The 23,557-nt window shown below is 46.2% G+C and overlaps 1 protein-coding gene and 1 pseudogene across 1 annotated transcript in view; one reads left to right on the forward strand and one right to left on the reverse strand.

The window, feature by feature from the left end:
• The window catches only part of Fam135b (family with sequence similarity 135 member B), a 299,526-nt gene that overhangs the window by 99,677 nt on the left and 176,292 nt on the right, over nt 1-23,557 (reverse strand). The window contains exons 4-5 of the mRNA XM_015486690.2: nt 7,525-7,664; nt 1,801-1,871 (exon numbers count right to left, since the gene is read on the reverse strand). Coding sequence (XP_015342176.1) covers nt 1,801-1,871; nt 7,525-7,664 — 211 coding nt within the window. The remainder of the gene's footprint in view (nt 1-1,800; nt 1,872-7,524; nt 7,665-23,557) is intronic.
• On the forward strand, nt 1,361-1,496 carry LOC125616602 (annotated as a pseudogene).

A 23,557-nucleotide genomic window follows, 5' to 3' on the forward strand; every position in this document is an offset into this window, starting at 1 on the left:
GGGAATGATTAGTCTCTGCCATTATGTGTTGGATGTATGTAACTTTTTGCAAGGCTCACAGCCAAGAGTTTGCCTTAAGTATCAGAGGAGACTTGGATTTGAACTTTTGGGCAATGCTGGAACTGTTAAGACCGTAGAGAATTCCAGCACAAAATGAAAGTCACTATTGCTTAAAGCAGGTTCTCCCTGCCCTGCAAGTTCTGTGGTGTTCTGGATGAACAAGGTCCCTGGGTGAGTTCTGTGGAAAGGGCTACATGTGTTTTTCCTTGTGAGATAGACATGAGCTCTTGGGAACAGGGACAGAATGTCATGGTTATGGTTGTGAGGTATCCCCTTAATGCAAGATCGTTCAGAGGTGAAATGATTGGACTATGAGAACTGTAACCTAATCAGCCATCCTAGTTTGAATGGTCTAGGTGATGGGCAGGTGGGGCACGGTTGGGGGAGGTGTGTCATGTCACTAGGGGCGTACCCAGGAAGGGCTCATCTTCTCTATGACACCTTCACTCCTCTCTCCCTCTTCTTCCTGGCTGCCCTGAGTGTAGTAACTTCCCTCTGCCCCACCCTTCCACCATGAAGCTCTGCCTTACCTTAGGCCAGGGCAATGGTGGTAGTTAACCATGGGCTGAAACTCTGAAGCAAAATAAGCTTTTCCTCCTCCAGGTTGTTCTTGTCAGGCATTTTGTTCACAGTGATGGAGAGCTGACTAACACACTGCCTCCGAGAATGTGCTGCACGCCACCGTCACCTGGCTGGAAAAGGCCCCACTGGATCAGAGAACCACAGAGGTGGGTGGGGAGGTGGCTGGGGGGTCTAATGAGTGGATCTCCAAGGAATTAACAAGAACGCTCTGAGGCGGATTCAGCAACTGCCACAAAACGGGCCCTACCTTCCACCAACCCAATTTCGTTTCATGCCATTTTCTCCATCTTCTCCCTCCTCACGGCCCGGCCCCAAAACCACAGTGGAGAAGAAAGCTGGGGAAGAAATACAAAGCCCCACCCATGCCCTGCCTCTGCACTGGGCGTCCTCACCCTCGGGAACCTGGATCCAGGGTGGGATAAGAAGGCAGGTGGAAGTTATAACCGGGACGAGAGTTTAGAGTTTTGACATTCCTGCTTGGAGTCTTCGATTCCGAGGTAAAGGATGATTTACTTATTACCTGGAAGACTCCACTGTGCTAAACGAGATGACAGTTCACTCAGGGCTGAAGGCAGAGGCCACAGAAAAGAATTAAAGGAAGCAGCCATAAGAAGGAAGAGAGTCACTTCCCAATGATTCAATCAGCAGGTTACACATAAATGGATTCTCAATTTTCAGAGAGTTGAAACACAACAGAAGGTATTCAGTACAAAGATGCAGAGTCACCTGGCAGGGGAGGTACCATGACCACGAAGGTGGTTTTCCCAGGGTGAGGCTTATCCATTGCACAAAGATGCAGAGTCCTGGCAAAATTTCATCTGATTCAGAAGAGGCTTTGAATTTTACGGCCTCCCAGGGTCGTTATTCTAAAACCACCAATTACTACCGCAGTGAAAAGGTACTGAGTACAGAAGGCATCAGCCAGTGCAGCTGAGAAGTGGGGAGATTTCTGTGCACACAGAACGGGAGCCACCTGCCTCAAATGCACAGTTTGAAATGCCCACACAGACCTTCTTGGCCGTTCCTGGTCAGCTGTGACTAGTGGGGACCTGGCAGCTTCCAGGAACTGGGTTTCTGAAAGGTGTTGTGAGGACTGAGCCTTGGGGATGCCCCAGGGTGGGGACAGGGCGGGGAAGCCGCAGGGCCAGCGCAACTCACAGCTCTTCACTATCCGTAAAGTGCAGGTCCGCCTTGAGCTGAAACTCGACTCCGCTCAGCGCATCTTCCACCTGCAAAAGAAATAAAGTCCTAGGGATTCAGAAACCGACTCTGGTCCGCTTGAAATATTCAGCTGTTCTATTTCCTAAATTAGAGAAACAGTAGAGAATTCCAGCACAAAATGAAAGTCACTATTGCTTAAAGCAGGTTCTCCCTGCAAGTTCTGTGGTGTTCTGGATGAACAAGGTCCCTGGGTGAGTCCTGTGGAAAGTGGAAGGAGAGCATTTACGTAGCTGGCTGGCGAAAGCCTCTGTGCCAAAACCGCTAAACACGTTTCCTGAGGGTAGGACCCCTGGAGGCCTCATTTCCCTGTGGATTAGATCTGGAGTCCTTTCAGGCAGGATGAGATGTTCAGTAGCACCTCCTTTGAGAAGGATGGAAAAGCGAACTTACAGTGAAATCTAACTTGGCTAGTGATGGGATAAATCAGTGATAAAGTCTTCTCCAACCCCAAGTTCCCTTGCATGGCAGGGATGTGTCCACATGTGCAGAGGAGGAAGTCCACACCCAGGAATGCGAAGTCATTTCCCCAGGAGGCTCAAGTCCACAAGAAAGAAGCTCTTCATTGTCATCTTGAGGATCCTTACATGTAACCATTTCAGTTTCAAGACACTTCTTTTTAGCATTTTGTGTCCTTTCATTGTTAGCAAGTCTGTGCTTCCCACATACACCGGTATCCCAATTTTTCTTTTCTCATGCTCAAAATCATCACCCCTGGTCAAAAGGGAGTCTCACACTAACTTCCAGATGTCCCAGTCCCTCTACTCAGCTGGCCTTCCCAGCACCAGCATTGCACACAGGTGACAGGACTCAGCCCCCATCCCTGGGCCGGGTGTGTCCTCCTTGGTACCCCACAGAACCCTGCTTCTTTTCTCTTAGCATTTAGTACTTCGTATTAGAATTGTTTGTTTCAGGTTTATAGCTGGAAGCTCAGGAACCAAATGTTATCTGTGAACGTGTTTTGTTTAATCCCCATGGTATTTTAAAAAATGTTTTGAACAAGTTGCAAACATTTAAAATTCAGGCAATTTCCCATTCGAATTGCAGGTTTCTAGGTTCTGGAAAAATAAAATCCCTGGATCTGGCAGTGCAGAGCTGGCGTTGGTTTGGATCAAGCAATTCTTCTTGCACCTACCACTGCTTCACCATTGACTGCTGATGCCTGTCTGGCCTGTGGCTAAGCCCCCCCCCCCCACTTTCTTGCTGGATGTTCCTTCTAATCTTATCATTAAAGGGACACTGCTCTTCATACTTCTGGACCTCAAGCTCAAGGAATAGGGCCTGCTACAAAGAAAGTGTCTGTGCATCTTCGAGGAATAAAGCCCTTCCCATCCCACCTTTTTTTGTGGGGATTGTTTCTTTGCAAGAATGTGCTCATCCTGCAGGGACAAAAATCTCCTATCCAAAGGCCTCTTGGGAAACGTCTTCCTGGTTAAGCATAATTCAGGCAGAGACATATGGATGGAATTTATCTTTAGGTCCTTAGGGTTTTAAAAATTGTTGTTTAAAAAAAAGCATTTGAAAGCTAACATTTTGCTGAATCCAAATGCTATAAATAACTTCTCCTAGATTTGTTTTGCATAATCACGAGCCTCACTTCACACACACAATGAAAGCAACGCAGCCTCTTGCCACCAGTTCCTTGGAAGTAAGACTGGCAAAGCAAGGCCCCAGCCACCTTCCAAGCTGCATTTGCCTTGGTAATGAAAACTCCCTGTGAGCTCCAGCTTTAAACTCACTGCAGTTCCCTAGGAGCTGTGGCTGGATTGAGCCTGGCTGTGACTTCACTGACACCACAATAAATCTTAATTCCAAATGAAGTCATTACCTTATGTGACCATTCATTTCATGAAGGGCTGTTAACCGCCCCTCCAACACATATGTATGCACACAAACACACTACACAGCATACACGTCTTTCCCTAACCCTGTCTTTTCTCAGTTAAAGACATCTCCCTTCAAGGGTTAGGTTCACAAGACCTGAGGTATTTTTGCATGATAATGGAAATAATAAAAGAAGTTAATACTTATGAAAAAGTTGCTATGTGGCAGACCTTACCTGATGTAGATTAAACTATGAATGAAGAAATATTGTCCCCCATTTACAAGTGAGAAAACTGAGGCTCTGTATGGTCAAGTCGCTTTCCCAAGCTTGGTCCTTGAGCGAGTCTTATGTGCCCGGTTCTGCCCTGGGCTCTGATCCTCATGGTCAAACCTGTGTTCTAGGCTATACCTCCTCTCCCTGTTGGCTTCAAATCTACTCATGACAATGACTCATCAGTTTTCCCTTGTCCCCCAATCCTCATTTGGACTGGTGGCTAAGGAGGGAGCTTCTGAAGGCAGGCTACAGAGGTGCCAATTCTGATGCTATCATTGAGCCCACCTCTCCATTGATTTCCATCTGTAAAATGGAAGTAAATTATGCTTACTCCATAGGGTTGTTGTTGTGTGAACTAAATATGATAATGTACACAAGGGGTTGACAGTTCTCAAAAAAATATTAGTTATTATTATTCCGATTATTTCCTCTTTAGTTCTGGGCCACCAACCCCACAGTGGTCCTACCCACAGGGATTAGACTACCTGGGCTGGAAGCCTCTTTCTACCCCTTTCCTTCCTGGTGGGGTGACTTTAGGACAATAACTTAACATCTCTTAATCTCAGGATCTTCATCCATAAGACAGGAGTAATAAAACACAATGATGTTTCAGTGAATCAAAGAGAATACTCCACACAATGCCTGCCACACAGTACCCGCTAATAAATGTAAGATACCATTACTGTTAAAGTCATCATGATGGTTATTCCCACACAACCTGGATGCCTATCACCTTTCAGTAGAATCTTTGCCTCTCCCAACTACCCTGGACAGCAACTTCATGCCACAGAGTAGGGCCACATCACTGGTTGTCATCTCTGTGTGAAGTCCTCCATCTCTGGACTTAACCTGATCCTCTTCCATGGGCTGTGCTGGGCCATCCTGCAGCACGGTTTCTGTCCATCCTATTGCTGGTCACCTGTCCAACCTCTACCTTGACACTTGCAACTCTTATGTGGGCAACAGCAGTGACAGCTTCTATACCCTTAGTCTCCTGAGCCCCATTTCCCATATTTGTGCAGGAATGACCTGTGCAAACCCTCCTCCCACTGAGTCTGGAAATCCTCCTGCCTTTAGACCAAGGTGAACAGGTGGACTTCAGTGGGGTCCCTGTGACCCCCATGCTCTTCTTAACCTTCCTTTCCAGATCCGTGTCTGTGGTGCCTTCTGTGCCACAAGCCATGATGCTCTCTTCCTCAAATCTGCCCTGTTTTACTCCTCACTGTCCTGCTGTCCTGTGTCTCAGAAGTGCTTAACTGGTTGGTAGGGAAATCCCACCTGTGCCTCCATTCCCAAACTCTGAATCAACCCAGTAACCCATCCTGCAAATCATAATGCTCTGTTAAATCACCAGGCTGCGGTGGCCTCTAGGATCTGCATTTTGTGCAAGTTCTACCAAAAAACTATGATGTGGGTACTCCCTGGAATCCCACTTTGGGGAATGCTTTTCTTTTTAAACCCATATAATGCAATATTGTTCAGACACACACACACACACACACACACATACATTGAAGCAATCTGTTCTTCTTCCTCCTCAGAGCATCAGGCATCTTGTCATTGTGATTGTGTCTTCTTCTTCATTTTGCCAGTTGGGAGTCTGTGCTCCATGTGTGGGCTGCCATTAGCCAAGGTCCAGAGGATGTGTGTGCATTTTGTTCTGCTATATTTACCCCAGGCCTTCTCTCCCTTTCTGTGTTTGTCCTCTGCTCTGGCTCATTCCATTGCTTTTATTTTTTTGTCCCCTTTTACCAACCCATGTATATTGTAAGCCTTCCTCAAACTTCTGTGGGTTTCCACAGCATTTATATACAACACGCACACACACACACACTACCTCCACACTTGCTCTTTGCAAGTTCTATTGAAACATCTCATCACATTTCTTAACTGTGATGGACTAGTTCTCTCCCTGGCCATCCCTTGAACTCCTCTGCAGCCTCACTGTGAGCACTGAATCCTCTCCATGTGGGAATTCCCCATGGCTCGTGGCAAGATATGCCTGCCGGACAAGCATCCACTGTGCCGATGTCTGTTGTTCATAGAGACGGATGCATTCATTCCTGGACATATCCTCTGTCTTACCCAGCCGCAGGCTGTAAGCAGTATTTTGGCTGTCACAAGCAGGTAGATATGCACTGGAAAAGAATCCATGCATGCATTCCGAATACACAGGTTTTCAGACATATCCAATTAACTTTAATTATCACTGATTTGGATATAATGATTAGTTGCAACATTGTTTGCTGCCATATGGATTACCGCTAACAATAATGAATTATTATTTTATATAGGTAAATAATTTGACATGGAGAAAAAAAAACAATATATCCTATGAAACAGGCTCCCATTTAACCTTGGGATGTTTTAGGATCTCATGAGGTTCAACTCAAAAGGCTTTAAATTTGTAAGGGCCGTATCAAGAAACAGGAAATTAAAATGAAATCATGCCAAGAGGTAACATTGAAATAGAAGCACCAAACACCAGGTGTTCTCTTTCCCTATTTATCTCCAGTATGGGACATACTTAGTGAGGGTCAGTGAATCTTGGAGAAATAGAGAGATGGGTGGATAAATGGGAAACAAGTGGCAGCACTTACTTTTAGCCACACAGGAAATCCTGGTCACTACCTAGAGCACAAAAGTTGGACCAAAAGCTGAGGGACAGGAGAAACACGTGGCCAGAGAAGCTGCTATGCACACCACATGGGAATGAAGCAGGAGGACTCTAATTAAGTTTTCCTAAAAGAGGAGCACTTTTCCACATCCTGAAAGGGATTCTATCAAGAAATAATCAACAGGAATGTGGCACCAGGGATTTGAGTGGGGCTAGGGAGTGAGAGCAATGGTTTGGACTCCATATCCTCCTTTGAAATGTGTTAATTTGATGCGTGAGGAATTTTCAATGGCGAGCCAAGGTCTCTCCGCTGTCATTCCTGCCATTCCCTTTCCTGGGATGTTCTTTCTCTGTCTCCGTCTGATAGACTCTTAGCAGGTAGGTCTGAAAGCCATCTCCTTTGTGAAGGGGTTGATGAGCAGCAGCTTTGTGGTCCCAGAGCTCAGTTCTCCACCCTTGGCTTCCCTTTATTCTTCCCTATGTAGCCAGCATAGTGCACATCATTTACCAAGATGCTTGTTTAAACATCTTTGTCCCTACTGAAGAATTCACCCCTGAAAGGCTGAGGTCCTGCTGCCTTCTTCATCTCTGTCTCTCATCCAAGAGCCCAACACAGGCTTTGCAAGAAGAAGATACTCAAAAACCTATGCTGACTGATTCATGACAGAGTGCCTGAATGGATGCACAGACAGACAAGTGAGGAATGGAAGAGAGACAATGGAGATGCTTGCCCCGAGACCTCATGAGATGAGCAAGCCCGTGAATGAAAGGATGAGTAAAGTATGCATCTGTAAGCAAGTGCATGAATGCCCTAACATCATGAGTTCCCATCTGTCAGATTTCAGACTTGGTCTCTGGCTTCACCTTCACTTACCATTTACCTAGCAATGAGAGGAACTGGTCAAGAGGGAGAATAGCATCTTGGGCTGGTGGTTGATTCACGACTTACCCTTTCACCATCAAGGAGCAAATGAGCTCGAAAGATCATGGCATCATTTATGGGCACCTCTTCATTCCTGTATAAGATCTGGAAGACCCGGCTGTGCACAGTGCTCTCATGGACACAGGCGGAATGCAGGGTGCTGCTCTCTGCAAAACAAGAATCAGAAGGTGCTCATGAACTCCAACGCCACCCTGTGCCTTCAGCCCCATCAGGTGTCACTTTAGGAAAGTAACAATCCCAAACCCCAAACTGCATTGCAATTTCCAAAGCTTAAAAGCATGCATGAATGACACCCCCACACATGTGGTTATCCAGTGGGGCTGGTATCTCAGGGAAGCCAAGTCCTTGTCCTGGAGCTATGGAGTGGAAACCCGGGAGGGCTAGAGCATAGGTGGCGTGGGCCTGATGTGCAGCAAACGAGGGCCGTGGCAAGCCAGGGCATGCCAACCTGTTACCTTGTGGTAACCTGGCCCAGGCCTGGTGTGGACACCCACTACACCCATTTCTCCGAAGCTCTGAACCCCCATCATCCACTGTCCAATGACCTCAGCCTCCTACTTCCTACAGTAAGAAAATATAAGTGGGGCAGACCTGAATGGAAGTTCAGACTTAAGGGTCAGCTAATAACATTGGTACTTTTCCAAACCCTGATTAGCCTAACTTGGCACCACTAGCATTGACCAAGTGCAATAGGAAGCCCTAGACTAGTACGCTCAGGTGGCAAGCCCTATTGGGGTTCCCTCTTGCCCTTCCCAGAGTTCTATTTCTATTAACATTGGGATAAATGTTACTCCTCTACTCTTGCCTTCCATTGTCTGGGAGTTTCATTCTTTAGATTTAGGAGATAAGAACCAGGAAAGAAGTTGGTGGTGAGCTGCTGGGGTCTGTTGCAACACTGGAGGGCATAGTGCACCATTTAGAGTGGTAACACCAAGAGCTTCAATATGCCACTCCACAGCCCTGGAGAAGAATTGAGCTTTGCTAGCTGTGACCCTCAAAGCTGATGCCAGTAGGCATCCCCGCTGTGATTAGCTGCTAACACTAAAATGGGGCTTTCTCAGCTACAGAGGCCAGCAGCTTACACAGGACCCCACACCAGGAGAAATGGAGAATCGAACTTCATCTCAAACTCTGGTTTCATTGGGAGAAATTCAATGTCTTAGAAGCCATCTGACCTCAACAGGCCACTTATGCTCTGGGCAGTGTTCCTGGCTGGGATTTAGTACCTGGCCTGCTAAATTCCTCACCCAGTCACTTGTCCCCTCCTCTGTGAGTCTTCCCATACTTCCCCCATCCTGGAATCAAGAAAGATAGGGAATGAGAGGGGTAGAAACCCACAGACCCATCTCTCCTGAAAGATGTTTGCATATCACATATGATGTGAAGAACTCATCTGGGTGTGTTTGCTCCAATGTTTTTTTATATGCCACAATCCCTGAATACTATTTTCAATGTTAAGCTGAATTTCAGAAAGATAATGAGGTTAAGAGACCTTACTGCATCCACTGGCCAGGGTTACAATGGGATACAGAGGTGAATTCCTCCATAAACTTAATACGTACAATATACTGTCAGAAAAATATGTAAGTATTCTAAAATAACATTAAATTTGCATAAAGGAATAATTACTTACTCAAAACAATGACCTACTGGGTGGCATTTAGAGCTTCCAAAAGTGCTTTATAAGTGTTACTCACTTTAACCCTCTTAGTAAATTCCTAGGGTAAGCTTCACTACAGATAAAAAAACTGAGGCTCAAAAACTAAGACACAGATGTCTTAACACTTCCTTGTTATGAACTGAGTGCTGTGTTTCCCTGGAGTTCTTATGTTAGAATCTAATTTCCAGTGTGACAGTGTTTGGAGGGAGGGCCTTTGGGAGGGATGAGGTCACAGGGTGATGTCCTTATGAATGGGATTAGTGCCCTTTTGATAAGAGATCAGAGAATTAACCCTTCATTCCGTCATGAGAGAATGCAGGGAGAAGTCATCCATCCACAAGTCCAGAAGAGGGTCCTCACCAGAACCCCATGGTGCTGGCACCCTGACCTCAGGCCTCCACTCTCCAAAACTATGAGAAGTGAATTTCTGTTACTTATATGCCACCCAACTTATGGCACCTGTCACAGTAACCTGAGCTAAGACATTATTCTCTGATGAGGCACTGTGTGGACTCATCCTATATCGACCTATTTAAGAACTGAGTCAATAAACTCTAGGTGAATGAAGACATTTCTCTAATGTTCTAGCAAAAGGTAGGCACTTGATAAAGCACAGCAGAAAGAAAGAAATAGCATGGTAGGTAAAGGTGTCAAAAATTACAAGAAAATCAGTCCAACCAAAAAAGAAAACCTGCCCTACGACCTCGTGCAGCATACCCCATGGCTTAAAGCATGCCTAGGAAGCAGGGCTCTCTGTCACCTCCCAACACACAGTGACATCTAAGTGGCACCTGTTCAGCTACACGCAGCATCCAAGGGTGATCTCAAGGGTGCCAAGAGGTGCCTGCTCTGGTCCGCACTGCATGGTGGAGCCCCGTTGAGTCCTGCTGGATTCAGAGGCAGGTGCTTTTAAATAGAAAGAACTCTGCACAGAATCCCATTTTTGTTTGCTGTCCCAGCCCTTTCTCTGTCACCGTCAGGGCCTAGTTGATCTATAAGCCAGCCTGACAACATGGCAGGGGATGGATGAGGTAAAGACTCTGAAGGTCAGAGCAGCACGGGCCATCTGCTGCCTAAAGGGACAGCCAGGAAAACAGGTCAATCACCTGCCTTTTGGGGCAAGTGACATCACCTCTTATAACAGAAGCTTTCCATGTGAAAAATGGGCATGTCCACACTGACCTCCTGGGATTTCTGTGGACAGAAATGGGAGAAGCGGATCGAGATCCTCTGACCTGGCACACAGACCTGCCATATCCAAGGCTACCGCTTTTTAACTGTGTTTTCAAGAACATTCTGAGAACTTGCTGGTGAATGTATTTCCATCAGCCACATCTTTTAGGGAAGGGAAACATTTCTGGTTTTGAGCAGATTGGCAAAGGGGACCCCAGGGCTCAAGCCATAGTGACTGAAAATTGCTAAATGTCAAAGCTAAATGTGAAGCCCAGGATGAGGCCCTATTCATGCCCTGGGGGATTTTCTATGTCGTTTTCCCATCCTATTAAATAGAACCTAAAGCAGGAGTCTCTTTGCTAGGGAAGGCTCACCCATGGGACACCCATCAGACTGCAGAACTCGCTGAAGCCGCGGTCACCTGTGGGATCTCTGCTCTCCAGCAACGACAGTCCACATTTGGACACCTGCCCCTGTCCTTGCTCCTTCTTTCTGACATTCTGTGGGAATCGCTGCTGTCCTCTACTCAGCAAGCCACACCCAGGGTGCACTGTACAGGCTCCCTGCTCCTTTGTCACAGCCTTCCCTGTCGATGGAAGGGACCCATCTGCATCATTTGCACTTCCCCTTCTTCTCCAGAAACAAGGCACCGGGCACCCAGAGAGAAGTGTCCTTTCTTACCCTTCAAGACCTAATGCACACTTGCAATGCTGTCCTCTCCTGTCTGAGGGTGAAGGACCACATTTCTCTCCAGGGCATTTTTACTTATTATCTGACAACCAGATCTGTTCCAGTGTGTCCCATAAGGTGTAGATGCAAGTCTTCCCAAATGTCTGTCTTCTCCCTGTCCTGTCTGTGTTGGGCCCTCACTTAAGGAGAGTTGGAGCTTTAGGAGAATAAAGTGAAAGATGGAAAGAAGGTTTGGCAGAGGGAGAAGAGGATGGGGAAAAAGAGGAGGGGAGTAGAGGACAGAGAATGGGGTGGAGGAGGGAAGAAGAGCTCTTCAGCAGTCTCCATTGAACCAGGAGTGTGTTTTAAACAATGTAATCTGGAATTTCAGGCCAGAGGACAAGAGTAAAAATAGTTTTAGGTCTTGATATTTCCTCCTTCCTCCCCCAAAAATGAGTGACATGAGTATTTAGCATGTTCAGGAATCTCTGAATGTTTAAAATTCCAATGATGAGCCCCCTGTCCCCTGAGTCCCCTGCAGCACCAATGTGGGTTGCAAGTGCAGGAGCTTCTCACCTGACATGGGCCCTGCACCTCAGGGCCTGAGCCAACACACTCTCACCAGCACTGAGCTGACGACTGAACCCCAATCCTAATTCCAAGAAGTGCTAATGGCTCTGCCTGCACATAGGACCCACCCCCCGCCCAAATCAGTTCTGTGCTCAACAACCAAAACCTGAAAGCTAGTCCCTCGGCTCCCCAGGGCAAGGGCCAGCCAAATGAGGGCTGGAATGTAAAATGTAAATGAAACACCCAGAAGACATCAATGAATCTCTTCAAACCGAGGCCATACCAAACCATATACCATATACCAAACCAAAGAGCCCAGTTAAAAGCACCATGAAAGACCCCTCCTAGAGGTCAGTGCAGTCTAAAGTGGGAATAGGTCAGGATCTTGGACTGCATATAAAATGTTGCTCAGAATCCAATCTCCTTTAGAGAGCTCTAGATTGGCCCCCTGTACTTTCCAACTGTGTGTCCTTGGATTGACCAGTAAATCTGAGCTCAAATGAAACAAGAATTAAGACCTGTTCAATTTCCATAATAAAAATAAAATATGGATGAGCAAAGAAGTATGGTTTTAACTGTAAAACTCTCAAAACCCAAATCAGCTTCCTGATAAGATAAAGGTGCAAATAACGATGGCTCTTTACCCAGGTAATTTCCCGGCTGTTTCCAGGAACGGGAAGGCCAGAAAGTCACCTTGAAGCCAAGCTTCATTATTTCTTCTCACCACTTCCAGGAAGAGGTGGAAGAGAAAGCCACTTTGAAACAGACGTTCACTGTGTTTCCAGAGAAGGACAGAGGGACTTCCTGTGGTCAGGTGAGCCTGCCAGCTGGCGGGGCAGGAGCACTGCTGCCAGGGTGTAGAAGGCTGCCCGCTGTGGCTCCATGCTGGAGACGCTGTTGCTGGAACAACCTGAGTAAGAAACCAGGAGCTCCTGGGAAAGAAGGACCCATGGAGGAAGGAATCATGGTCTTGAGGCTTGAGGCTCCTCCTCCTCCTTGTCCTCCTCCTCCTTCTTTCTGAGTTTGAAATTTAGGGAGCTTTTAGATGGGGACTGAACTTTCCCTGCCATGGAGGTATCAGCATACCGTGTGGAACAGGCACGGACAACTCATTCCTGGGAGTAAATGTGGAGCCCAGGATGGGGACTCGGACATCTCACAGAGCCAAACCTTTCTGGTAGATGAGTCGTTGGTTTCATTGTGAGCAGGCAAGTCCTGTGGGCCCACTAGCCCAACATAAAGGCTGTGCTTTGAAGAGCAAAGACCTTCTGAATGCTGTCACACACCACCACAGACTGGGTGTACAATGAACAAAGGTTCGAAGCTCCATTCTGGAGGCTGGGAAGCCCAACATCAAGGTGTCTGCAACTGTGACAGCCCTTTTGCTGCTCTACTGCATTGCAGAAGAACCAAGAGACTAAAGGGGCTGAATGTGCCTTTTGTAGTAATAGTCATCACACCCAGAAGTCCCCACAGCCCTACCATCTCTTAAAGGTCCCACCTCATGATATCGTTACCTTGGCAATTAAATGTCAAGTGTGGGTTTTGGAAGGGACACATGTTGGAGTCACAGGAGTTGACTAATGAGTTATAAACCATGAGCACACAGTGGGGGCCCGTGGCCTGTGCAGACACCTGGACCAGCATGCAGTTCATCATTAAAGTTGTAGAGTCTTCACAGATCACACTTCAACAGAGATCCTGTGTGCCAGGGGTGGGCCCCAGCAGCCAAGGATTGAGGTGATTCTGTTCTCTCCTAGTGTGGCTTTCAGAACAGGGCCCCATTTCATTACGTAAGCCCAGGGCTTCTTGAGCAATGTGTGATTAGGAAGAGGTTGTCCTTTCTGCTAAGAAGATATTGAGACACACAGGCACTTATCTGGAAATTAAAGCAGTGTAAATCTACTTGTCCCTTCATTTTTTGAAGCACATCACATTGGTGACACATCAATAAAGTGAAGTCATTTTAATGCCATTTCAGTGAATGTTTTTCCTTTCTACTTAGACTACCCTACTGTATATGGAATAGTGAATATTTTGCTTTAAAGTACATGCTGTAAGTCTGTCTTACCCATAATTCCAGATTAATATATTTATATGATTTTTGCTACAAAATATATTCATCCATTTATTAACTAAATATTTATCAATCATCTGCTGTATGCCAGGTTCTGAGCAGAGCGCTGGTGTTCAGCATTGGCAATCAGGCTTCCCCATGGGGTGTATCTGTGTCACACTTGTGTCCATGGAACAAGGAATGACTAGTCCCACAGACATCTCCTTGTGCAGATGATGGTCATTCCCATCTCTCCTATGTTGCAGTTATTTGAAACATCTCACACAGACTAATTTGAAACTTTTAATTGAGGTGGTAAATTATGTATGACAAACTGAGTTGGATATTTATGTACTATATGATTTGGAAAAAAAATTACTTTTCTGTAATGTAAGTACAAAATGACTTTATTAATTGCAAAATTATATGCAAGAGTCAACCTTGGAATGGCTGACCTGAGTTTCAGATATTTTATATTCCTTATGCCACTGGGTATGACCATGATACGTAAGTTTTCATTTGAATCATGAGGAAACTCAATGACCTTCTGAATGCTGTCACACACCACCACAGACTGGGTATACAATGAACAAATGTTCGCAGCTCCATTTTGGAGGCTGGGAAGCCCAACATCAAGGTATCTGTGATCCTAAATGACAACTGTTATAGTAGAATATGGTAACTCCAAAACTTATTTTTATAAATTCTTCCATTCCTTAATTTGTGTATCTAATCATCCACTATTTAAATGACCACACGGGCTATGTGTCAGGCAGAATACAGCCTCTGGTGAGAATCTGACAAGAAATATTCTTCAACATTTACTACATCATTTTCAAAGATTTTTCTCTCCTCATTCTCTATTCAATTCACTTGCATGACTTCATCAGTTTAGGAAAATAATGCAAGTTCTAACAGATTCTGCAGAAACCACAGTTACTCAACAATGAATACAGTGAAGCTGTCAACCAGTCAGTTCATCATTAATGAACACAGGATGGGGAAAAAGTGCAGGGAGATGGCTTGCTGGAGCCATATGGCAGTGGTAGGTAGTTGATGGTCCCAGGACCCAGGATTGCTGAGTCCTAATCTACTCTGCAGCAACACTCAAATTAAAAACAGCTACCATGGCCTGGCAGATATCCGCATTACATAATTACATATGATATGATATCATATGATATGATATGATATGAAATTCATATACCAAATCAAAGAGCCCAGTTAAAAGCACCATTTCTCTACTGACAATGAGCCAGGGCTAATGCTACAATTCAGCATTAAGCATTCTCCTAACACTGAGTGGGCCTAATTACTTAATTATAAGCCATTGTGACCTCCCTATTAGATTGAGCCTGGTAAATTCAGCACTTGATAACACTTTATTAGCTAATAATGTGCATTGCTCTATAAACGCAAAGCAAAAGGCCAGCATGTGTCCTGGAGCACTCTGGTCGCCCAGTGCTTCCTCAATCAGGTTTCCTGCAGATTGATCCCAAGGGCTGAGCCATCCCAGGTACTGCAATTTGATTTCCAATGAGTCCAGTGCAGGGTCTTGCCTCATGATTTTGTGAGGGCAGCAAATGGATCTGAATTAACAGCTGTGAGCTTGCTCTTGGTTCCGACATTCACCCTCTGTGTACCTGTGAACATGCACTCAGGGGTCTATGCCTTGGTTTCCCCAACTGTGAACTGGGGATAGGAGAGTGATACCCAGTCCAGAGTTGGAAAGAATGACTGACATGACCTAGGACAGTACTTGAGGCTGGAAGTAACTCACAATGGGTGGTCAGGGAAATGGCAGTGCATAGATAACGCTGCTAGGTACACAGGAGTGTGTAGATAACGTGACCACTAACAATTATCTACCATAGACTTTTACAAGCTACTAGTAGAAGTCGTAGTGTGACTACTGTGTTGGTGTGTGAGATCTTTAATGTCTGTCCTTTGACACTGCGAGGAGGGCAGGCTTGGTCCAGGGCAGTGGGCACTGCCTGGATGGAATGTAGGGAATCTCCCTATTGAGACGGGGCATTTCCACTTCGGGTGGAACTTTAGTTTCTTCCAGCCTCACTTCTTTCAAATGAGACAATGGCATAACATCATGACTGCTGGTATCAGGAAAGCCCTTCACACTCTGCCTGGCACTCATGGACAGCGCTACGTACAGGGCTTCTCTCTCACCACACTGCTGCCCCTTCTCCCTTCCACCTGCACCCAGGTCACTATCACAATTGCCTTCTCCTTCATAAGCTGGGATCCCTCCTAGGGAAGCTGAGCCATCTCCAAGGCTAGCTATCTGTTCCCTTTAAAACAGAGAGCTCCGGTGCCTTTTCTCCCAGCTGGTCATAATCTGATACCCCTGACATCATTCCTTTGTTATCAAAGATAGAACATAAACCTAATATGTCCAAGATAGAACCTTATACTTCCAAATAACCTCACCATCTTACCATAATAGTAATAACAGCCTTTCTGCTCATTTTGAACTTTCTTTTCCTCTCACTTCCTCTACAAATCATTAGCAATTCTGTAGGTTCACATTCACAATATGGTTCTGATGAATCTAATACTTTAAAAATGTTTTTCTTTCAATATTACTTATTGAAAACTTACTTTCTACTTCCATTCTTACCAACCATTCTATTCTATTTATAGAGAGTATAAACTAGATATTATTAACCCCTGTTGCACTTAGAACAAATCAGAATTCTTCTTCGCTATGGTTTAATTGGCCCTAAGGGATCAGCAGGAGAGCTTCAGACATTGTGAGGTCCTCTGTGCAGTTCCAGGCTGGGCAAATATTTATAGAATGCATCACGAACCAAAGCTCCCAGTGACCTGAGCACTGAGAATTTGGCAGCAATTCTTAACATTTGTGGTAGTGAACTGCATCTTAGGTGAAGAAGCCAGCTCACTGAGGCCATCTCTGTGTCCTGCTAAGTCCTCACAGTGACCCACCTCCAAATCGATCTGTGTTCCCTTGCAAACAGCAGGCATGAAGAAGGCCTGAAATGCACAACATGGACTTTCTGAGAAGAGTCTAACCACGACTCCATCTTCCAGTCTGAAGCCATCCTGTTAATAAGTCATGAGGAGACTGAGCAAATGGGAGGCCAAGAGCCTGTTTATGTGATCAGGCTTTCTCGAGCCATCTGCCTCAGCCATATGCTTCCCAAGGAGAACCAAGTTTAGCTACAATTGCAACTAATCAAATATTTGTAAGAGCTGCAGTATCCCCGCCCAGTCATGGTCCCCAGAATGTTCCAAGAAGCACAGAGCTGTTCTGTAGCCCATGATGACCTTGGCCTTAGTTTGAGGCCACAGAATGCAAGGGAAAGCTGTGAGTTGCTACCAAAATAGCAGGGGGCCTCGGAGCCACAGCTGAGTAGGCAAGACCAGGTGGCTGTCCTGCCTTTGTCTTCCACTGCAATGCAGAGTCATGCAGGAAGGGCCGGCCCCATGCCAGTGTCTGAGCCAAGCCTGGCCTGCCCAGAAAGGGATCAGGAGCCTCCAGCTCTTTGCATAGGCTGAGCCTTTCCCTCCTCAGTGCAAGCCTTGAATTAGCTGTCCCAACTGCACACACCTAGATTCTCTCTCCCCTGCTATATCTTTAATTCTCTTCTCCTGGTGCCCTCTCATCTGTGCATTAGGGCATATGCCAGGGTTATATGAGCATCCATAAAGGGAGCAGAGTATTCAAAAGATAGACCACAAGATGAAGCACAGACATCAGTCCATCAGAATGCATGTCAGGTGTGGTGGGGAGCAGGGACCTGCAGGTCATCTGCTGCCCTGCCATAAGTCCTTTATTCATGAACTGTAGAGAACTCGAAGGTCTCAGGGAGGGTCATGGCACTTGGCCTCTGTGGTGAGGACAGGAGCACTGAGAAAGCTCAGGACAGTGGCTGTTTGGGCAAGTGTTCATGCCTGATGCCACGGCTGAATGGGGCACCTGGTTAAAATGAACCAGGTGTGTGCATGCCACGTGCAGGTCAGGTCCCTGCAGCTGGAGCTGTCTTCTCATGAGTCAGCTCCATGCCTTCTCCTCTCAGGCTCTCTCCTCTAAACTCCAGGGAGACCTGAGCTCCTGTCCTCCAGGACACTGAGGTCTTTCACCAAATATCTACCTCCTCCTTAATCAGCAACTTCTCCCACTGCAGGTACACCAACAGCAAAGGCCACAGGTACACAGCTGATCGAGGTTGGACCTGGAAGTTCCACCAGGGCCAGCTATCCCCTCTGCAGCTCACACCTTCTCTGTCCCTTGATCTGGAGCCCTTCCCATCAGCCTGCATTAGGGTACCTGTGCACTAGGGCATATGCCAGGGTTGTATGTGCATCCATAGAGGGAGCAGAGTTTTCAAAAGATAGACCCCAAGATGAAGCCTTAGAGTCCCATTGCTGTGGGTGACCTGGCTTCCAATGGGTCACCTTGACTCACCCCTGGCCTTGCTGAGCCAAGTCATTAGCTTTTCACTCTGCACACACTGAATGCAGAATAGAATGTTCCAGGATACTTCTTCCAGGATACTGAACTTTTACACTTCCTATCTCAGCTTTGTGCAGTCCCAGAAAGAGCCAGAGTGCCTGGACTCACACTCTCTTGGGGCTTGAGAGATCCAGGCAGGCTCTGTTCCTTCCTGTGTTTCTGCTCTATTCCCAAGGTCCTCCTTCCAGCAAGCTTTCTCTCCTAGCTCGGAGTGTGTGTCTTCCACTGTGGGTCCTATGCTTCCATCACTCCACACCATTCAGCATTCAGAAGGTGCCCTCTATGTATTCGGTCCCCCTGCCATACACACATGCTGGGCTTCAAATAAATTAATCAAGAATCTATGGAATGTGCAGGATCTGCTGACCCAGATACTCCTCCTCCAAGGCCCAGTATTATTCTTTCCTTGAGTGAATGTTATGATTTCTCAACAGTAATGCCTGTGGAATTTTGTCCTTCAAACACATAGTAGGTGATGAACCTGCGTCTGATCAAGTATGCAGATATGGAAAGATGACTACAGAATGTCCCTGAACTGCTTTAGGCTGCTGGGACACAGGGAGAAATGAGAGACCTGGGTTAGTGCCTTCATTTTTTCCTTATAATAAGGAATGATTTTTTAAAAAATCCTCTTGTTTCTTTTATAAAATGGAGTTTATAATCTCTAATTACAGGGTGGTTATGAGTATACAACCAGACAAAGAAAATGAATGTTTACAGTTTACTATACAAGAATGCTATTGTTCAATGTTTTAAAATGTTCTAATTACTTCCTTAATTTCCATCCTCCTCCCTACCCCATGACCCCCTCTTCAGTATGGAGATAGAACCCTGGGGCACCCTACCACTGAGCTACATCTCCAGCTTATGATTTTGAGACAGAGTCTCCCTAAGATACCCAAGCTGGCCTCACATTTTCAATCCTCCTGACTCAGCCTCCAGAATCCCTGGGATTCCAGAGTGCCTCAATGCAAGTTTCTTCCTTATTAGAAAAATGTTATCTAGTTTCTTGATGAGGATTTTCAGCAGTCCTAGCACAAGCTTTCCTGACAGTGGGCAACATGAAAATATTCTTTGAAGATTCTATTTCCTGACATGTTTTTCTCACCAACCTTTCTTCTCACCCATGAAGATCCTGCTGATTTCCCCTTCTCTAGCTGTCCTGCACTCATGCTACAGGCAGGATGACTGCTCCCTCTGCCACGTCAACCTGCACCCGCTTTGTTAGGATGCCTGTCACTGGGACCCACAGTTCTGTGTGTCTTTCTGTCACTGGACCAAGGGCGTCCCCCACACTGGCAGCTACATTCCTCTCCAGGGTGTTCTTGGCTTCCACCGAGGTGCTCGGTATGGGAGGTGTGTGATTGGCACTTTTTTAAATTAATTGATAGCTTTGGCCTCAAAATCCTGCCTGATTCTCAGTGGCCTCTCATGCTCCCTCTTCCATAAAGACTTTCCCAGCGGGAAAGCAGCATTTACTGTAGCACTAAATGCAGTTCCAAGCAGCATGGGCTCTTGTAACAAGGTAAGTCTTGATTCCAGTTTGGGCTCCATGCACCTGCAGATCACGTATGCTCTGTGAGTCTGGTGTTGTTCATAACAAACCCATGGCCATAAATATAGCAATGATGGATGGCATTGTCTTTAGGAAAAACACATTTGCCCTGACCATGTCCAATCTTGACATTTTTGGTATGCACCACATAGTCTACCTGTTACTCTCCCATCTCCCACTCCCCTAGACCCACGCCCCTCTCCCCTCCCATTCTCGGTTCTATAAGCAACTTAAGGACACCAACAATGGTCTCTCCCCCATGAAGAGATGCTCAAAAAAGAGTTGTCAAACAAGTGCTGCATGTTGGCCTGGGAGCCTTGATTTTCCCCCAAAGAAGGTTGGGAACCAGGTCTGTATTTTCACCTCTGAGCCACTATCCTACATCTGAGGATTCATCCAACAGGGGAAGCGACAGCTAGAGGAAAGTCACACAGAAACACAGTTCACACATAGGAACTGGAGGCTTGGAGAGACGGATTACTCAGTCCCAGGGGCAGCAGAGAAGCCCAAATCCACCTGCAAGTCCAGGTCTTCCTGCTCGCTTATATGGCCCTGGACAGTCACCCGGGCATGAAGGGACTAACCCCAAGACACGTTCAACCCATGGTGTAGGGGCCAATTCTACAACCACCATCTGGAGGTCACAGCAATGCCTGTCTGGGTGCCAGCCCAGGCTGGGCCACTTGCCTCCAGAATCAATGCACATGTACGCACGTTCTCAGAAGCAATCGCTGCAGCTGCAGAGTCCGCTATCAGGGGCCTGTTCCCCCAGGCTCAAGTCCCTTCGCACCATCACCTTGGCACAAAGACCAGCATCTGAGCTTGCTGTTTTAGACACCATGGCCTCTGTCCAGAAAATTATGGGACCAAGATCAGAGGACAGCTCACCCTTGGTTGAATACCCTGGACGTCTCCAGGGAAGGCCAGTCCACCCCACTGCTGAGCTGTCACACCTCATTGCTCCACCTCCTTCAGGATCACTCGCCACCTGGTAATCATGCATTGGCATGTGGGTGGGCGTCCCTTGGGTCCAGTCATGCCATTTACCCCAGTGCCATGGGAGTCAGTCCTAGGCCTAAGAAAAGCAAACTCTTATTAATTACCCCAAGGTTTTGTTTGACTATTCTTCCTGCTCCATGTAAGACATTCAACCTTCGCACCTGGATCACATCCTTCCCACTGTTGCTGACTGTTTTCAATATTCTCTCACTAGAAACCCACTCTGCACTATGGGCAGCTCTGACAGTACCTAAAGGATGGTTCTGCTGACTGGGCCCTGTCCCCACTGCCCCACCTCCTGGAGCACCTGCCTCTGCCCATCCCTGTCCCCACTGTCCCACGTCCTGGAGCACCTGTCCCCTGCCATGCCCTTTTCCACTAATCTACTTGTTCTTGAATACCCAGAATCTACTCTCTGTTCTCTTTATACCACTAAAACGCCTGTCCAGGCAATGGGTGCCCTACCTGTCTAAAGTCCAGGGACCCTTGGTGCATGTGGGTCCTGAATCCTCACTGCATGCTGCAGCCTCACAGCCTCCCCCGACGCCCTCTCCCCTTGGTGCTGTGGGGCAGCTGCTCTCCTCTTCCTCTGCACTCTCTGGCCCCTGTTCACTGCCTCCTCCTCAGCCCCTGCCCTGTGACTTACCTGCCTGCCCCCAGCCCAGCTCACTCCTCAGCCCCATGCTATCTATGGCTTATCTCTCTTCACAGTACATAATGCCACTGGTGTATCGACTCTTCTATTACACCAGAGTGTATGCTCTGTGACAGCAGCAAGGTGTCTGTTTTGTGCATTCCCCAAGTCCTGTGATGAAATGGCATCAGCACATAGGCCCTGCATGAAATTCACATTTCTAGCTCAGATCTCTCCTCTAGATTAAGACCTGAATGTTAAGGTGCCAACTTGAATTCTTTTGCTTAGATTCCCAAAGGTGACATGTGTGTGACATGTTTCAAAGAGAACTGTCTTCTTCAAAGATAGCATAGGAGAAATATCTAAGTGCCCTTGTTCTGGCACTATGTAACAAAACTATCACACATGTAAGAAAAATTGCTAAGCTGGACCTAATGAAAATTAAAATGTTTTTCTAAAAAACTTAAAATTTTCTACAATGAGACAGATGCCGCCAAGAGAATGGAAAGATAAGCCACAGACTGGGAGAAAATATTTGCAAAATACCTATCTGATAAAAGACTATTATCCAAAATATACCAATAACTTTTTACTTTAATTTTTATTGGTATGTTAAAATTATACACCATAGTGGGGTTTGTTTTTACATATGTGTATGTGCACGCAACATAATTTGGTTAGCAACTCTTAAAACTCATGAATAAGAAAATAAACAACCCAATTTAAAAATAGGCCTAAGCTCTTCACAGACACCTCACCAAAGAGTCTATACAGATGGCAACTGAGCATAAGAAAAAAATGTTCCACAGATACGTCATGAGGAAAATGCAAACTAAAGCAATGAAATACTACTACACACCTATTAAAATGGCTGGAATCCAAAACCCGAACAGGAGCACATGCTGGGAAGGATTCAGAGCCATAGGAACCAGCGTTGGCTCATGATGGGAACGCAAAGTGGGGAGGGGGCTTGGGGAAGCCAATGGCTATTCTCTTTCAAAAATCGTCATCTTCTTACCACAAGGTGCAGCCATGGTATTTCTCGGTATTTACCAAAGGCACTGAAAGCAAGTCTACATACAAACTCACACAAATGTTCATGTCAGCTGCATTCCTAACTGCTAAAATTGAACCTAACTAAGATAAAGGTTGAACCTAACTAAGATTCAGTGGAGGGATGGACAAATAACCTGGGGTATATCCCAGCAATAGATTATTATTCAGGGATAAAAAGCAACAAGTCATCAAGCCATGAAAAGCCATGAAAGAAACCATAAAGCATATTACTAGGGGAAATAAGCCAATTTTCAAAGGCTACACACTGAATGACTCCAACTACGTGGCATTCCAGAAAAGTCAAAACCATGGAAACATGAGTGATTGCCAGACTCCAAGGGGAGGGAGGGGTAGATAGGTGGTGCACACAAAGATTCTTAAACACTCTGTAAAATACTACAGGGGTGCTTAGTTTTGTCTGTACTCATAGAATGTGCAGCACCAAGAATGAGCCCAGTGCCAATGACATACCAGTGTTGGTTCATCGATTACAATTCATGAGCCACTCTTATGGGGCAGGTGGATCAATGGGAAGCCGTTGTGTCAGGGATAAAACAGGCAACGGACTATCTTAGGGCTTTTCTCTCAGTTTTGAAGTCAACCTAAAACCACTGCAAATAATAAGAGCTCTAATAAATAAATCATCTCCCCATACCATCAGTAAAAGGGAAATTAAGAAAAAAGCGTGTTTCTGCTCCAACAGTATTCAGTTGGGTGAGCATCTCTATACTCTAGCCTCAGTGGAAGGCAGACGTCCAAGTCACCGGGATCCTCCTGTAGCCTCACTTTCCCTGTGTGCTCCCTGAGTAGTGTCCCCACTTCCCTCCATCTCAATCACCAATAGACTGTGCACACCACCTTGCCTCTACCTGGACCCTTGATGACCTCCTCTGCTTAGCTGGACTCTTGTGCAGATGATCTCTGCACAGTTTTGCCTGAGAACAATCTGTTCAATATGCAAAGTAGATCAAAACCTTTCTGGATCTTTCCATACATCTTAGGATAAAGAGAAAAAAATGTCCTATACAGTCGTCAGAGCTCATGTTTCCCTCCACACCCCTTCATTTCTCAGAACACTCTGGGTCCCTGCTCACTTTCTCCAGCCACACTGGCAGGTCAGTCCCTTCCTGTCCCCATGTCACCTTGGCCTATGCTGCTCCCTCTGCATGGAATGG

The sequence above is a fragment of the Marmota marmota genome, unplaced genomic scaffold (assembly GCF_001458135.2).
Source record: "Marmota marmota marmota unplaced genomic scaffold, marMar, whole genome shotgun sequence".
Taxonomy (NCBI): Eukaryota; Metazoa; Chordata; class Mammalia; order Rodentia; family Sciuridae; genus Marmota; species Marmota marmota.